At 41.7% G+C, this 15,527-nt stretch overlaps 1 protein-coding gene across 3 annotated transcripts; it reads left to right on the forward strand.

Moving 5' to 3' along the window:
* The first annotated feature begins 195 nt into the window (after positions 1-195).
* H2AZ2 (H2A.Z variant histone 2) lies at positions 196-12,033 on the forward strand. 3 transcript variants are annotated; one of them, XM_019939124.3, is made up of 5 exons: positions 201-350; positions 4,379-4,456; positions 6,931-7,044; positions 9,505-9,634; positions 10,832-11,164. In XM_019939124.3, exons 1-5 carry the CDS (start codon positions 348-350, stop codon positions 10,891-10,893), a joined length of 387 nt encoding a protein of 128 aa, XP_019794683.1. In that variant the 5' UTR covers positions 201-347; the 3' UTR covers positions 10,894-11,164. The 3 variants fall into 3 exon arrangements, with proteins under 3 accessions (XP_019794691.1, XP_019794683.1, XP_033718722.1); XM_019939132.3 differs by lacking the exon at positions 9,505-9,634 and having other exon boundaries at positions 196-350; positions 10,832-12,033; XM_033862831.2 differs by lacking the exon at positions 4,379-4,456 and having other exon boundaries at positions 329-350.
* Positions 12,034-15,527: the final 3,494 nt, after the last annotated feature.

Consider the following 15,527-nt stretch of genomic DNA (forward strand, 5'->3'; position numbering starts at 1 on the left):
CTCGGGCCTTGGAGACAGGCGGAGAGTGGCTCTTGGCTCCGCCCCCGGTCGCGCACAGGCGCGTCTGTGTTGGGGTCGGAGGCTCCGCCTCCGCGTGCCGTGTGCAAAAACAAACAGCCGTTAGGGAGGAGGTGCTGGGGGCGGGGTTTTGTTAGAAGGAGGCGCGCAATTGGGCGGTCGCCGGGGTTCAAACGAGCAAGGCGAGCAGGCATTGGCTGGGGTGGTGCGAGGCGGGCCCCGGTTATTGTCCGGGCTCCGGCGGCGGCGGTGGCGGCGGCGGTGGTCGGTGCTGCGCGAGCGGTGGCGGCGGTGGCTCGGCGGGACCGAGGGCGGGAGCGGCCGAGACCATGGTGAAGTCTGCGGGGCGGCCGGGTGGGTGGCGATGGCCGGGCGGCGCCGCTACCTGTTGAGGCGGCGGGCGTCAGGCGGGCGGGCGTCAGGCGACTACGACGGCTGGGCTGGCGTCAGGCGGCGGGGCTCCCCGCGGTCCCGGCCTCGCCCGCCGCGGCGCCGGCGCGAACTGAGTGCGCGGGCCGAGGCCGATGGCCCTGAGCGGGACAACCCTGGCTCTCTGCAGCACCTCCGCTGCCCCTGCCACCGACTTTGACTCCTGAATTGTGCGTCGGTTAAAAAAAAAAAAAGTGTGGTTTTTAGAAACGCGAGTGGAGGGAACTTGGCCCCTTGTGAAGTTGGGAGGGAAAGGCGCTGGAGGGTGGTCGTGCCCCGCGCGGGAGCGAAGCAGCGACGCCGAGGCGACGAGCAGTGTCCGCCCGAGCGCCCTACGGAGACAGCCTTGCCCGGGGCTGAACCACAAACAGAAATTGTGGTTATTGTGACGTTCTCGCGTCTTAGACCTGGCTTCGACCTTATGGATGGTCGCACCCCGTTTCTGACTTGTAGTTGTGCAGTTAACGGAAGCGCTTCCGCCGGCCGACTCAGGCACAGATTAGATCTGTCTGTAAACTGATTTGCTCAAGCGGATGATTCTCCTGGTCCTTGCTGGTTTCGAAGGTGTCACTCATTTAATTTCTAGCGACCTGCCACATATTGGCTGTCCCTTTTACCAGCAGCTAAAAATACATGCACGGTCGCATAAGCTAAAAATACAGGAGGCGTGGAGTTGTCATTCATGTTTAGAGAATTTTAAACTTGAGGGGACGTGAGCATGTATCTGTTGAACTAGTATGCAAGTTTCTTGGCATCCAGTTTTCAACTTTTCCTGACTGAAATACACTCCAGCTGGCTCCATAGGCGTATTTTCTACCGAGATGCTTAACCCAGGTTAATACTAACACAGTTCTTAGAATCAAAAATTTTATGGTGCTTGTATGTTGTTTCTCAATCAGTCATCAGACATATTAAAATGAATGTGTGAAGTTGGAGGGTGTATATACAGAGTTTGAGGGGGGTGTGAAAAATTTTACTGTACAATTTTTTTTTTACTGTACAATTTTATATTCGCACAAGTTTGATTCCATAAGATTTTGTTTTTGTTAAGTATGAGAAATGTATCCGGAAACCACGGAAATAGTCATTTAACTTAGAGATTTTTTTTTAAAAAAATTTATTTATTTATTTATTTATTTTTGGCTGGGTCTTCGTTGCTGTGCGCAGGCTTTCTCTAGTTGCGGCGAGCGGGGGCTACTCTTTGTTGCGGTGCTCGGGCTCTAGGCACGCGGGCTTCAGTAGTTGTGGCATGTGGGCTGGGTAGTTGTGGCGCACGGGCTTAGTTGCTCCGTGGTATGTGGGATCTTCCCGGACCAGGGCTCAAACCCGTGTCCCTTGCATTGACAGGCGGATTCTTAACCACTGCACCACCAGGGAAGTCCTAACACTGAGATTTAAAAAAAAACTGATTTCATGTCTACTTCCTTAAAAAGCAAATAGGTTAAATAGCAAGTATGATGGATTTGAAGTGATAAAATTGCTTAAGAGCAGTAAATTGGGAAGCCTGGGAAGTTTTGCAGTTGGTAATTTTTTTTTGTTTGTTGTTTTTGTTTTTTGTTTTTTGGGCTTTTTGCGGTACGCCGGCCTCTCACTGCTGTGGCCTCTCCCGTTGCGGAGCACAGGCTCCGGATGCGCAGGCTCAGCAGCCATGGCTCATGGGCCCAGCCGCTCCACGGCATGTGGGATCTTCCCGGACCGGGGCACGAACCCGTGTCCCCAGCATCGGCAGGCGGACTCTCAACCACTGCGCCACCAGGGAAGCCCTGCAGTTGGTAGTTTTTAATGGATAACTACTAATTTCATAATTGTCATAGACAGTGATTATAGTTTTAGACTCATGCACCAACTGAGAGGTTTTTTTAATGTATTTACAGCAGGGCAAATAGAGCTGAAAAGATTTATTTGAAGAAGTGAGAATATATGGCTACTCCCCCATATGGTTTTGGGAGATAAACATGGGGGGGGGGATTTTTAGCCTAAAAAGTATTTTAAGAAAACCATTACAAAGGGACAAAGGGAATATGCCATTTCAAAGCTTAACCTCTGCTTCAAAAACATCCTCAAACAACTAGCCAATCATGTAAACTGATTTATTTAACTAATTTTTCTTTTAACAAAGGAGAAATAATAGATTTAAGTAGTAAAATCAAACAGCCCAAAAGAGAATATTGGTTTCCCTCTCAAGTCAGATCCTTAGTATTCCATCCCTAGAGGCAAATAACTTTTCTGACGTATTGTGTGACCTTCTAGAAATGTATATGTACACACACTCTACAGTACTCCACTTTATGTAAACAAAAGCTCACTGCACTTGCATATACCTTGCCTTTTACACAAGTATGTTTTGTGAGTTGTTCCTTATCAGCACATATTTGTAACTCATTTGTTGAAAGGGCTGCATAATATCCCATTGCATTTATATACTGTGTCCTGTTTGTGACCATTCATGTTATTTGAGAAATATTTCTTTATCAGTTGAAAGTAGTATTTGTTTAACCCCTTAAGAATAAGTTTGTATGTCCCTTTTTTTTTGTAAAATACACATAACAGTTGACCATTTTGCCATTTTTAAGTGTACTGCCAGTTATCTCCAGAACTTTTTTATCTTCCCAAATTGAAACTCTGTACCCATTAAATAGTAACTCTCCATTCTGCCCCTTTCCCCAGCCTCTGGTGACCACCATTCTGCTTTTTGTTCCTATGATTTTGACTAGGTACCTCATGTAAGTGGAATCATACATATTTGTCCTTTTGCTTATTTCACTTAGCATAATGTCTTCAAGGTTTACCCATGTTGTAGCATGTTTCAGAATTTCCTTCCTTTTTACAGCTGAATACTATTCTATTGTGTGTATATACCACGATTTTGTTTATTCATTTTTCTGTGGTAGACATTTAGGTTGTTTCTGCTTTTTATCTATTGTTTATAATACTGATATAAACAAAATAGCAAATAGTATAGAAAATATCTGTTTGAGTCCCTGTTCCCAATTCCTTAGGTATGTGCCTAGAAGTGTAATTGCTAGATCATAGAGTAATTCTCTGTTTAATTTTTTTTTAAGATGCTTTTTTTCTCCCCATAGAGCTAAGTTCTGAATATTTCTGTGGAAATGATACACACTGACATTTTTAAAAATTATTTTATTATGAAATACTTATAGCATGAGAGTTATATTGACTTGATGAAGATTCTTCAGTCTGAAAAATATGTTCAAATTTTTAGAAATCTCATTTTTAAAAAGTATTTAAGGTTTGACCTTGTTTCTATATAAATTAATAAATAGTGGACTTCCCTGATGGTCCAGTGGTTAAGACTCTCCGCTTCCACTGCAGAGGGTGCAGGTTCAATCCCTGGTCGAGGAAGTTCCACATGCCGCAGGGTGCAGCCAAAAAAAAAAATCAACATCATCAGTTGTGGGACAAATAAAATTATTAAAAAATAAAATAAATGGAGATATAACACATGTATATTTAAAATTGAAGATCACCTAGATTTTTTTAACTACCTAAAGTAAAACTAGAAGAAATTTTATTTCCTAAGTTTAATTTTTTTTTTTAATTTTTATTGGGGTATAGTTGATTTACAATGTTGTGTTAGTCTCAGGTGTACAGCAAAGTGAATCTGCTATACATATACATATATCCACTCTTTTTTAGATTGTTTTCCCATATAGGCCATTACAGAGTATTGAGTAGAGTTTTCTGTTCTATATAGTAGGTCCTTATTAGTTCTCTGTTTTATATACAATAGTGTGTATATGTCAATCCCAATCCTCCAATTTATCCCTCCCCCCGCCTTACCCCCTGGGACCATAAGTTTATTTTCTACATCTGTAACTGTACTTCTGTTTTGTAGGTAAGTTTATTTGTAGTCCTAAATAGTTTTGAAATAGCATTTTCGATTCTTCATCTGGAACTTTTTTCCACCTAGGCTGGAGGCAAAGCTGGAAAGGACAGTGGGAAGGCCAAGGCTAAGGCAGTGTCTCGCTCACAGAGAGCTGGGTTACAGGTAACATCCATGCTGTTGTAATTCATTATTTTCTTTACTGTTATAATTCATGACTCATAGGTGTTTCTTTAATTACAAAAGTGTACTTGTACTACTGGCCTTTGATAATGAGATTAATTGGTCAAAATATAAACCACAAAGCAACTGCCTTATTTATTTATTTGTTTGTTTGGCTGCGCCAGGTCTTAGTTGCGGCACACGGGATCTTTTTTAGTTGTGGTATGCAAACTCTTAGTTGTGGCATGTGGGATCCAGTTCCCTGACGAAGGATTGAACCCGGGCCCCCTGCACTGAGAGTGCAGAGCCTTAGCCACTGGACCACCACGGAAGTCCTGCAACTCCCTTGTATATAATTTGTATTCTCTTCTTCTAAACAAGGACAAGTTATGAAAAGATCTTAAATGAATTTGGTGATTTTGCTCTCTTAAAATCTATTATTTCTAGATTATAATTATGTTCCTAGTTCTTTTATAAATTGTATCAGATTGAAGTGAGTATGCTGTGGCTTTTATTTTAAAGAGTGTTTGTCGTGGTACATCGGCTTTCAGGATGAGAGAATAATGAACTGTCCACTAGTCCTGTGAATCTTTCCCCGATACCTTCAAGTGTAGACTCAGTGATATACTCAAAGCCCTAAATGGTTTCAAATTTCGTATATTTAAATTGTTGCAGCTTTAATCCACAAACTCAAAATTTTCTGGATGAGTAAGAATTATTCCCTACATGTAAGAGATACTTTTTAAACAGGAAAGTTTGAAGTCCAGACTATAAGGTTAGGATTTTTATCTTCTTGGCAGTAGTGAGCCATTGAAAGTTTTTGAGGAAGAGGATGACATGATCTGGATGATACTGAAGGAAGGGGGGGCGAGAACTTGTACTTGGTGGGTACGTTCTGTATTTTAGAACATCAGGCAGATCTCAATTAGAATTTATTTGAAGTGTCCTTACCTTGAAGTGGGAGATGGAAGACAGATACAGACTGTTGCAGTGGTTTAGGAATAAGGTAATAACATACTTGAACTTGAGTAGGATGGAAAAGAATAGAAGGCTTGTGTCTGCTCCCCAAAAATGGGAGGAGGGGTATGGGATTGAGAGGACGGTCAAAGAGAAGTTTCTCTAAGGCTTAGACCCTAAGGAGCAGAAGAGTTTGTAGTAGGGGCAAGTTATGAAATAATAAACTTAACTGCAGTCGTTTTGAAGTTCCACCAAAACATCCATATGAAAATGTCCAAAAGTTGTAGATTTGAGTCTAGCTTTCCAAGAGAGGTGATCAAAAGAATTAGAAATTTAAGGTCACTTACGTAAAATTGGCAGCTTGTGCTGTGGATAAGTTTCCTAAGTCGAGCATGAGAAAGGATCAGAAAGGCATTGGTGGACCCCCTACCATATTTGATGTGGTATTTGAGTCAAAGAATGAAAAGACTGAGGAGTAGTCAGAGTTCGTATTAGAACTATGTAATTGCTTTGGCCTAAGAAGAAATGGTTTTGTTTTTTTGTTTGCTTGTTTGTTTTTTTAATAAATTTATTTTTGGCTGTGTTGGGTCTTCGTTTCTGTGCGAGGGCTTTCTCCAGTTGCGGCGAGCGGGGGCCCCTCTTCATCGCGGTGCGCGGGCCTCTCACTGTCGCGGCCTCTCCCATTGCAGAGCACAGGCTCCAGACGCGCAGATTCAGTAGTTGTGGTGCACGGGCCTAGCCGCTCTGCGGCATGTGGGATCTTCCCGGACTGGGGCTCGAACCCATGTCCCCTGCATTGGCAGGCGGATTCTTAACCACTGCGCCACCAGGGAAGCCCAGAAGAAATGGTTTTTGAGGTCCTCTGTGTCAGACGACGTAACATGCGGTTACTGAGGATGCAGAAGGGAGTAAGACATGGATCCTGATCTCGGGGAGCTTAGAATTAGGGAAGGATGTAAACAAACCAGTCATGCCTTTTCTCTTTAAGGATGCAATCTGGAAGTAGATTTTGCTGGCTAGTAGATTTTAGTAGTTAGAATGTTACTGCTCGTCTTTCAGAATGGTGTTTAACAGAAGCCAGGGTTGGATTGGGAGAAAATGGGTGACAAGAAAGGGGTTTCAGGGTTTGCTTTTAAATCTTGCCTTTGGAAAGGAGACGTCTAGACTGTAACTGGAGGCAGTTGCTGTAGACAGGTGGAGACATTTTAAGTGAAGTGTGCAGAAGGAAAGGAGCCAGCGAAAAGGAAGCAATTGGAGCTGTTGAATGATGGAGCAGTAACGGGATAAGGAAGGTCCTTAAGAAAGTTGGGAGTGGGGTTAGTCAAAGGCACAGACAAGTGGGATTAGGGAACTTTGGAGGTGAGAAAGTGCCTGTTCTCAGAAAGTAGAAAGAAAGGGTCACAATGGGAGAATGGTGTTGGTTTTGAGTTCATGCTTTACTCATATTATTCAGCCTTTGATTACATTCAGTAGTGTGATGTTAAGACTTCAGTGCTTCCCATTTGGGTGGTCTCTTTCAGTTTCCTGTGGGCCGCATCCACAGACATTTGAAGACTCGTACCACAAGTCACGGAAGGGTCGGTGCCACTGCTGCAGTGTACAGTGCCGCAATTCTGGAGTACCTCACTGCTGAGGTTAGTGGGGGAAATGTTATATATGGGAATCCTGGAGGTGTCTTGGACATAAATGGCTAAAACCCATGGAATATTGGTTTGAAATAAAAAAGACAAACTCTTGTTAGTTTCTTTTAATAGCGTTTTTAGATGTATCTTATCAGCCTGTTACCTAGTACCAGTGTCAAATAGAACTTTGGTGTGCTCTTTTTTAAAGTTAAGTAAGTGTCAATAATCCATATTTTTAAGTGACGTGACAAGTGTAAAATAATTTAAATACCATACTACTAATTAAATGAACTCTGAAATACGTATATAATCGATAGGTGATATTTGTGAAGTTACAGCATAACTCTTTTTTTTTTTTTTTACAGCATAACTCTTTTTTTAATTTTTATTTTTCTTTTTGCGGTACACGGGCCTCTCACTGTTGTGGCCTCTCCCGTTGCGGAGCACAGGCTCCGGACGTGCAGGCTCAGCGGCCATGGCTCACGGGCCCAGCCGTTCCGCAGCATGTGGGATCCTCCCGGACCGGGGCACGAACCCGTGTGCCCTGCATCGGCAGGCAGACTCTCAATCACTGCGCCACCAGGGAAGCCCCAGCATAACTCTTAGTTAATAAAGATTTGAGGTGGGGTGAAGTCTTGGCAGTGTCATGATACATATTTTTTAAATATCACAACTATATTATGATAACAAAATTTGGTAAAAGACCTAAGCAACCTTCTGGTTCTGTGCATGGTTGTATGCATAAAATGCTGTATCTTACTCAGTTTGACTTTTCAGGAAGATAAGTTAATTGGGCAAGAGTTCTTAATTCTTAGGTCATGGACTACTACTTCCTCCATTCTAATCCCTCCTAAGGAAAACAAAAGGGAAGCCATGAAACTCCTTCAGCTACATTCCAAGCAAGGGAAGTTGAGTAACAAGCAAGTCAACTGATAGAGATAGCCAACCTAATAGAAATGGGGAAGCTTCCTACTTGAGAAAGATGTGGTTGGGAGCTAGGTTGAAAGATTTAGCTTTAACCTGTATTGGAGATTTAACATTGATAGTTTCAACTTCACTATGTCACAAGCAGGGATTTTGTGTTGGTAATGTTTTTGTATTGGTACTAGTTAAGAGCCTTTCTGCTTTATCACTCTTATACCAGTTTTTATTTGTTTACCTGCAGACTTTTCAGAAAGGTATGCATTTTGTGCACTCATGTAGAGGCATAGGCTTCTGGTTCAGATTTTCAAGTCCCATCTAAACTCCCATTATCTATATTCTTAGGAACTTTATGATTTTTTAGTTTAAGATTAAATAATAATCATATACATACATATACACACACATATGCAGTCAATGTGTATTTTCCAAATATTTAATTTTGGGGTTTTAGTCAATAATAGAGGTAAAGAAAATACTGAAATCTAAGTTTAGGGGTAATCACTTTTCAACGTTGGCTTCACACTAGGATCACTTATGAAGCTTTCAAAAGATACTGGTGCCAGGCCTCACCCCAGACCAGTGAAGGTTGCAAGGGAGAATGGAGTAGAGAGTACTGGTGGTTTTTAAAGCACACTGATTGCTTCGGATGTACACCGAGGCTTCCCACCACTCTGTTTAAGTGAGGAGGTTCTGTGGAGTTATTTTTGTGTTACTTCCATCAAAGGTTTTATAATGCCAGTACAGTCTATGGAGGCAAAAAGGAAAAGAAAAGAAAAATGCAATTTTATGACCAACTGGGACTTTGAAATTCCTCTAGTTGAAAATTGCCCTTATAGAATAAAGGGCTTCTAGCTTATTGCCTACAGATTATAGGGCCCAGTGATGTTAAAAAAATTATTTTAAATTATATTTTAAAATTGTTCTACAAGTGCTAAGCAATAAATTTCAGCTGTTAAGGGCCATGAAAAAATAGACTACATGGGTATATTAAAATATATTTCTAGATGTTCACATTTATCGAATAGATTCTTGGCTAAGGAATATTATCTCTTGTCTTTTTTCTTTCTATAGAAGTAGATTTTTGCTCAAGTTTCTAGTTCTCTTGCAGAGAATGAATATAAAAGGACCAAATGGGGCTTCCCTGGTGGCGCAGTGGTGGAGAGTCTGCCTGCCAATGCAGGGGACACGGGTTCATGCCCCGGTCCGGGAAGATCGCACATGCCGTGGAGCGGCTAGGACCGTGAGCCATGGCCACTGAGCCTGCGCGTCCGGAGCCTGTGCTCCGCAACGGGAGAGGCCACAACAGTGAGAGGCCCGTGTACCGCAAAAAAAAAAAAAAAGAAAAAAAAAAGGATGAAATGGAGTAATAAGAGTTCTATAAAAGCATTATAGAAATTTGGAAAAAATTTAATGTTGGTTTATATATGTATCTTGTGTGTTTTGTGTGTAGATGCTGTAGTGATCTTTTTAGCTATAATTGCAGGCCTAAACTGAATCCTTAAACACTTCACCCTTGTTTGATGTGCTATCTCAACGGATGCTTTGTAGGTGCTGGAGCTGGCAGGTAATGCTTCCAAGGATCTCAAAGTTAAGCGGATCACTCCGCGCCACTTGCAGCTTGCAATCCGTGGTGATGAAGAGTTGGATTCTCTTATCAAGGCTACCATAGCTGGGGGTGGTATGTATTATTTCCTCTTCAGCCTAGATTGTTAACTGGCCTAACTAATAGATAATTCAGATAGATGATCCAGTACATTTGTATCACCAACTAGAGAACATAGAAACTTAAGTTCCAAAAGTGTTAAGTCTGACAATTCTAGACTTCTCATTATGATCTGAATACATATTTCTTCTCCTTGTAGCCACATACAATGCTATTTTTATTTTAGCAAGTTCTTCATCTAAATATCATATGTGAGACTTAAAACCTGGTGTTTAAAATATTTCCCATATCCTTTAAACTGTGTTTGAAAAATGATCGTGAGAAATTGCTTAATATGCTCTTGAAAATCAGAGCTGAGATAATTGAATGAGTCAGGATCAGTGAAGGTGAGATATAAATTGGTGGTTCTTAATACTTTTTGGATCACATTTGGAGAACCTCTTGAAAGCTGTGGTTACTCTTCTCTAAAAAAAGCACATAAAATCTCACCATTTTACATACAGTTTTAGAGGGGGATTCCCAGACCCCAAGATGGGGACCCCTTGGTATAGCTACTTTAACAGAATGAGAATGTGAAAGGGGACTTAAGTAAATTTCATTCTTTTTTAAAAGCCTTTTTGTTTGTTTTTTAAATTAATTAATTACTTTTGGCTGCATTTGGTCTTTGTTGCTGCTTGTGGGCTTTCTCTAGTTGCAGGAAGTGGGGGCTACTCTTCGTTGCGGTGTGCGGGCTTCTCATTGCAGTGGCTTCTCTTGTTGTGGAGCACAGGCTCTAGGCACATAGGCTTCAGTAGTTGTGGCACGTGGGCTCAGTAGTTGTGGCTCGCAGGCTCTAGAGTGCAGACTCAGTAGTTGTGGTGCACGGGCTTAGTTGCTCTGCGGCATGTGGGATCTTCCCGGATCAGGGCTTGAACCCATGTCCCCTGCATTGGCAGGCGGATGCTTAACCACTGTGCCACCAGGGAGGTCCTCATTCTTTATATAATTGCTTTTTGGGGTTGAAGCCCTAAAGTGGTAAGATATAGCCAGTTTAGGGACTTCCCTGGCAGTCCAGTGGTTAAGACTCCATGCTTCCAGGGGGCACGGGTTCAGTCCCTGCTTGGGGAACAAAAGATCCCACATGCCTCTCAGTGCAGCCAAAAAAAAAAAAAAAAAAGATATAGCCAGCTTGAAGTTTTTCTACTAATACTGTTTCTTTTCATTTCATTCTAGGTGTGATCCCTCACATCCACAAGTCTCTGATTGGAAAGAAGGGACAGCAGAAAACTGCTTAGAGAGTTGTTCTAACCAACCTTCTTCCTCCCCGTCATTGTACTGTAACTGGGACAGAAGAAATAATGGGGATATGTGGAATTTTTAAAACAGTTAAGTGGAAAAGCATAGACAATTACTGTAGATATGAAAAAGAAACATTTGTATGTTCTTAGACTCGAAGTTTGATAAAAATATCTTTTCATGTGGCAACAGTTGTGTGTTGATTGGCTAGGTTTCTCCCATGTGTTTTATACAAAAATGGAATTGATAAACCATTTTTTAAAAAAGTAATTTGTCTCTAAACCGTTCTGTTTGTGCTGTGTTGAAAATATTTTGCTCATACTTCAAAATTTTTTAAATTTCAAATTGGTTATATATTCAGAAAAATCTTAAAACAGAAATTGGGAATCTACTTCTATCATGATTGATACCATATTATATTGAATCTTGGCTGCTACCTGTTAGTAGTAGGCACCAATTATTTTACATACCACTAAAGAAAAAAACTGCCAATTAAACCATAATATGCCATCAATTATGAGATGCATCCCAATTTCAGAGATGTTAGAGTATGAAAACATGCATTTAGAATTGATGAAGGATAGTGGAATTATTTGAATTATTTAATGAGCACTTACTATGTGGCAAGCCCTGTGCTAAGCGCTTTATTGATGAAGAAATTTTATTACCCCCATTTTAAAGATGTAGAACCTGAGGCTCACAGAAGTTAAATGGCTTGCCAGAAAACATTTATCTAATAGATAGAAAAGGGCAGAACTAGGATATAAACCTAGATTTGGCTGACTACAGAGCCCACACCCTCACCTAGAATTGAAGTTAAGATGATCAAAGTTGTCTGCTTTTGGCTTAAAATTCCAGCTTTTAGTGATCTTTTATTCATATAGTAACATTCAGTAATTTGTACAATATTTTAAAAATTATTTTTGTTTGTCAGTTTCTAAGTAACTTGTAAGATTTAAGTTAATGTATCAGTTAACGGTCCATCAGAAAATTATATTTTTCTGGAAGTCTGGAAGTCTTCATTAAAAATGGAAATTCTTTAATGTTTTATAATACAACAGTATCAAAACAAAACTCTCATTTTTAAAAACTTATTTTATTATGGAAATTTTCAAAAATAAAGAGAATAGTATAATGAACCCCTGTGTACTCATCCTGCAACTTCAGCAGTTATCCTGTGGTCAGTTTTGTTTTACTTGTATCCCCAACCTGAACCCTCATCCCAGTTGATTGGTTTGAATCCCATTCCAGGCATGATTTATTTTCATGTCCACATACTTAAGCATGTGTCTCTAAAGATGGGGTACTTTTTAGACCATAACCACAATACCATTGTCTTAAGACAGCTAACACATTTTATGATAACAAATACCCAGTCAGTATTCAGAGTTCTCTGATTGTTTCATAATTTTATGGTTGGTTTGCTTGAATCAGGATCCAGACACTATGTCTTACATTTTACTGATAGCTCTTAAATTTCTTTTTAATCTGTAGGTTTCTTTTTTATTATTATAATTTTTGAAGAAACTGAGTTGTTTGTCCTATAGGATTGTCTCTAAGTGTGGATTTTACTGAATCTTGGCACATATTTTGAAGAAGCTTCTATATTGAAAGGATCTACGATTATCCATGTGTGAAGTTTTAGTAGTTTTTAGAAACCAAAGAAGCAATAGAAAAGGCAAAATAACCTATCAGAGAATAGGGTCTTTTACTAGAGTTTTCTAGATAATTGCTTCAAATATCTGTTTCCTTTTGGTAGTGTAATTATTTGTTTCCTACTGTGTTCCCAGGATTGTATTTTTGTTTTCTGATGGAAAAAAAATAGAACAACTGAGCCATGTGCTCTGGGGCCTCACCCCCACATTTGGTCCATCTTGCTTCACCTATACACCCCTTCCTCCCACTGGCTTTTTTTAAAGCGTGTCCCAGCCATCATATTGCACCTGTAATACTTTAATAGGTAACTCTAAAAGAAAGCTTTAAAAAGAAGGCTTTTTATATTTAAACAAGACAGTACCTCATTGTGGTTTTGATTTGCATTTCCCTGATGATTAGTGATGCTGAGCATCATTCCATGTACCTGTTGTCCATCTGTATGTCTTAGAACAAATGTCTATTTCAGATCCTCTGTCCATTTTTTTTTTTATAAATTTATTTACTTATTTTTGGCTGCGTTGGGTCTTTGTTGCTGCGCGCGGGCTTTCTCTAGTTATGGTGAGTGGGGTGCTACTCTTCTCTGCAGTGCACGGGCTTCTCATTGCGGTGGCTTCTCTTGTTGCGGAGCACGTGCTCTAGGCACTCAGGCTTCAGTAGTTGTGGTGCACGGGCTTAGTTGCTCCACAGCATGTGGAATCTTCCTGGACCAGGGCTCGAACCCATGTCCCCTGCGTTGGCAGGCGGATTCTTAACCACTGCGCCACCAGGGAAGCCCTCTGTCCATTTTTAATTGGATTTTTTTTTTTTTTTTTGCTACTGAGTTATTTTTATATATTTTGGGTATTAACCCTCTATGAGATACATGATTCTCAAATATTTTCTCCCACTCCGTAGGTTGCCTTTTTTTCTTCTTTTTTAGTTATTTGTTTGGCTGCATCAGGTCTTATTTGCAGCACACAGGATCTTTTGTTGCAGCGCGTGGGCTTCTCTGTAGTTGTGGTGTGTGGGCTCAGTAGTTGCGGCACACGGGGCTCTCTAGTTGTGGCACACAGGCTCTAGATCCCACAGGCCTAGTTGCCCCGCGGCATGTGGGATCCTAGTTCCCCAACCAGGAATCGAACCTGTGTCCCCTGCATTGGAAGGCAGACTCCTAACCCCTGGACCATCAGGGAAGTCCCCGTAGGTTGCCTTTTTATTCTTTTGATAGTACGATGGTCTTTTTTTGACATTTTATTATGAAAAAATTTTAATATGCAGAAAAGTTAACTATACAGTGAATAATTCTTAACATCTACCACCTAGATTCTACAATTAATATTTTACTATATTTGTTTTATAACAACTATTCGTCTGTGAGATGGCCCTCATTTGCCTGCTGTTTTTATTCTCTGCTTGTCCAGTTATTTCTTGTTAGAGAAGTTCTTAGACCAGATCATGTTGTTCATTATATTAGTTGATTGAGGGACTTCACTGGTGGCACAGTGGATAAGAATCTGCCTGCCAATGCAGGGGACACGGGTATGAGCCCTGGTCCGGGAAGATCCCACATGCCGCGGAGCATCTAAGCCCGTGTGCCGTAACTACTGAGCCCTCACGCCTAGAGCCCGTGCTCCGCAACAAGAGAAGCCACCGCAGTGAGAAGCCCACACACTGCAATGAAGACCTAAATGCAGCCAAAATTCATTAATGATTATTTTTTAATTAAAAAATAAATTGCGGTCTCCACTCGGGAGGCTCATAGCCTAAGTGGGGGGACAGAGGTGGACACAGAAGTTTCTGAGTGGGGCTTCTTTGGTGGCACAGCGGTTAAGAATCCGCCTGTCAATACAGGGGACACGGGTTTTAGCCCTGGTCCAGGAAGATCTGCGGAGCAGCTAAGCCCATGCGCCACAACTACTGAAGCCCGCACACCTAGAGCTCATGCTCCACAACGAGAAGCCACCGCAATGAGAAGCCTGTGCACCGCCACGAAGAGTACCCCCTGCTCACCACAACTAGAAAAGCCTGCGCACAGCAACGGAGACCCAATGCAGCCAAAAATAAATAAATTTATTTTTTTTTAATGCTCAGCAAAATGCATTAAAAGAAAAAGAGGAGCCTAGTACCTAGAGAACAGACTTGTGGTTGCCAAGGGGGAGGGGGTTGGCAGATGTAAACTGGTATATACAGAATGGATGAGCAGCAAGGTCCTACTCTATAGCACAGAGAACTATATTCAGTATCCTATGATAAACCATAATGGAAAAGGATATTTTTTAAAAGGTGCATATATGTGTAACCGCATCACTTTGCTGTACGGTAGGAATTAACATTGTAAATCAACTATAGTTCAATTTAAAAAAAAGCATGGTGGCCACATGGAGGACAAGGTGAAGGGGAAGAGAGCTTAGGATCGACAACCCAAGAATGAAGGGAGCCGGGTCTGGATAGACACCCCGTATTCTACTCCAGAGAAAGGGGACGGCCTTCACCAACTCAGCCAAAGAGGCAGGGCCTCACGGAAGAGCCTCTTGAAGGCAGCACGTTAGAACCGTTTGCCTTAACCAGGAGTGCTGCCGCCAGAGCAATCAAGCCTTTGGGAGGACTCTGGGCCCTGCGGCCTTGACCCAGGAGGAGGTCCCCAGAGTCACGGCTTGGTCTAAAAGTTTGCTGCCAGAGGGCAAAGGGAGCCATTTAAAATTCACAAGCTGTTGGAATAAACCCCAGTCAGTTCCTGTCTTCCCTATCCGTCATCCTTCCTTAGGTGTGAAGAGGAGAAAATAAGACTTCCTGTCTCTCCAGCCCAGCCCGAGATGGTCACTCACATTTATCTGCCTTTCTACAAGGTCATCGATCTGTTCTTCTAAAAGCTCATTGGTCTGAATTCCGTAAGGTTATTGATCCGTCCTCTGCAAGGTCACTGATCCATCCTCTCCCAAGCGGCTGACTACACCAGCACACCTGGTGCTCAGCTTCCTCCCAGTTGATGCCAGAGGCT

The sequence above is a fragment of the Tursiops truncatus genome, chromosome 9 (assembly GCF_011762595.2).
Source record: "Tursiops truncatus isolate mTurTru1 chromosome 9, mTurTru1.mat.Y, whole genome shotgun sequence".
NCBI classification, from domain to species: domain Eukaryota; kingdom Metazoa; phylum Chordata; class Mammalia; order Artiodactyla; family Delphinidae; genus Tursiops; species Tursiops truncatus.